Source organism: Meleagris gallopavo (genome assembly GCF_000146605.3).
Source record: "Meleagris gallopavo isolate NT-WF06-2002-E0010 breed Aviagen turkey brand Nicholas breeding stock chromosome 2 unlocalized genomic scaffold, Turkey_5.1 Chr2_random_7180001925038, whole genome shotgun sequence".
Taxonomy (NCBI): Eukaryota; Metazoa; Chordata; class Aves; order Galliformes; family Phasianidae; genus Meleagris; species Meleagris gallopavo.
In genome coordinates this window covers 1-1,669 of record NW_011094008.1, presented here as the reverse complement: position 1 = coordinate 1,669, position 1,669 = coordinate 1, and the positions used below count along the sequence as shown (strand labels likewise).

General features: G+C 58.8%; 1 protein-coding gene across 1 annotated transcript; it reads right to left on the bottom strand.

The window, feature by feature from the left end:
* Window positions 1–61: 61 nt before the first annotated feature.
* On the bottom strand, window positions 62–1,657 carry LOC109364145 (maestro heat-like repeat-containing protein family member 2A). Its single transcript, XM_019610751.1, has 5 exons — window positions 1,405–1,657; window positions 1,125–1,248; window positions 820–985; window positions 565–663; window positions 62–401 (listed from the first exon to the last, which is right to left on the bottom strand). Exons 2-5 carry the CDS (start codon window positions 1,197–1,199, stop codon window positions 184–186), a joined length of 558 nt encoding a protein of 185 aa, XP_019466296.1. The 5' UTR covers window positions 1,200–1,248; window positions 1,405–1,657; the 3' UTR covers window positions 62–183.
* Between the last annotated feature and the right edge of the window lie 12 nt (window positions 1,658–1,669).

The following is a 1,669-nucleotide window of genomic DNA, read 5'->3' as shown; positions in this document are numbered from 1 at the left end:
CAGCAGGAGATGGGCTCTCTCTGGAGGGCAGGGAGGTTTTCCCTGCACCCTCATCCCCAGCTCTCCCTGCCACAATGCTGTGACATGCGGCTGCTTCCTGGCAGGGAGATCCAGCCCCGAACACAGAGCCAGTTTGGGGCTCTTTGCAGAGCCAGCCCACTCCTTCTCATCACCCCTCTGCTCTCAGCCTGCTGGGCACAGACAGATGTCCCTGCTGCCATCCCAGGCTGGGAATGCAGCAGTGCTCACCTTTTCCTCCTTGCTATCCTGCCAGTTCCTCACCACGGAGAAGAAGAGCTGGTGAAGATTCTCATAGATTCGCTCTTTCTCCACGGCAGGCCAGGGGCATGGCATTCCAGAGGACAAGTGAACCTTGATTCCATCTGACCATTGTTTCACAACTGAAAAAAACAAAACAGAACAGACAAATAAATGAATAATTAATTAATTTAAGAAAATCAAACAAAAAAACAAAGTAAGACAAGAATAGGGAGCCTGTGAGTCTCCAGCAGGGCGAGGTGCAAGGGCTGTCCTGATCCCCCCTGCTCTGGGTCCAACACTCACCAGCACAAGCAATGCGCAGCATCTGGCCGCTCCTCACCTGGCCCACCACACTGCGCAGGCCGGCCAGCGTCAGCCACACAAAGGGGATGCACTGTGGAGCTGCAGAGGGGAAGGAGAGGGCCATGGTCAGAGCTCCAGCAGCGAGGGAGGAGGGGCTGCTGCCCTGCATCCCCCAGCTCAACACAGATCTTGTGCAGAGGGGAAAAACCCCTTTCCCCAGTTGTCACAGACATCAGGAGGCTGAGGGGGCTCTACCGTAGGTGCTGAACAGTTTGCTCAGGGTGATGAGCACGAACTCCTTGGTCATCTCCCCCGCAGCCTTCAGGTGGCCCTGAAGCTCGGCCATTACCAAGCTGAAGTGCATCCTGGCCAGAGCCACCAGGACATTGCTGGCAGCCGTTCTCACGTTGTCTGTCACGTCCTGAAAAAGAGTCACTGGTGACACACGGCACAGGAGACTGCCTGAGGCCTTCCCTTGGAAGGACAAAGCCACCGCCGTCCGCCAGCAGAATAACAGCACAGGCAGGTGGCTCCCTTTGCCTTTGGGAGTGACCCCTTACCTGGGCCGCCATCAGGTCCTGGGACACCTCTGCCAGCAGCCGGTTCACCACTCCGNNATGGCAGGCGGCTGTCATCTTCACACAGGACGCTCTCCAGCTCACAGTACACCTGCGCTCGGACACCCTGGGGACAGGGACCAATCATGATGGCTTTGCCCTTGTTCCCGGGGAGCTGCCCACTGCCACCCATCACTATGTGGATGCGCTGCCGGGCCTGGCACCCAACGGACCATGGCACTGGGCCAGGGCAAGGATTGATGGTTGCATGTCCCCAGCTCACCTCCTGGTCTTGCAGGCGCTGCAGCAGCAAAGTAGCGGCACAGGCAGGGACAGGACTTGACACCCTGCCTCTCTCCCTGCGACGCGTCCATCTGGGCATGCAGCCCACACAGGCAAAGAGACCTGGAAGGAAAGAGCAGAGCAGCTGCCGCTGGTGTTGCTTGGAGCCAGGGCCGAGCATCTGGCCAGCTCTGGGAGGAACGTTCCTCCAGCCCCACAGCACAGGGTGGGCTGCACTGGCACATGTTTGGTTGGTGGGGAGAGGG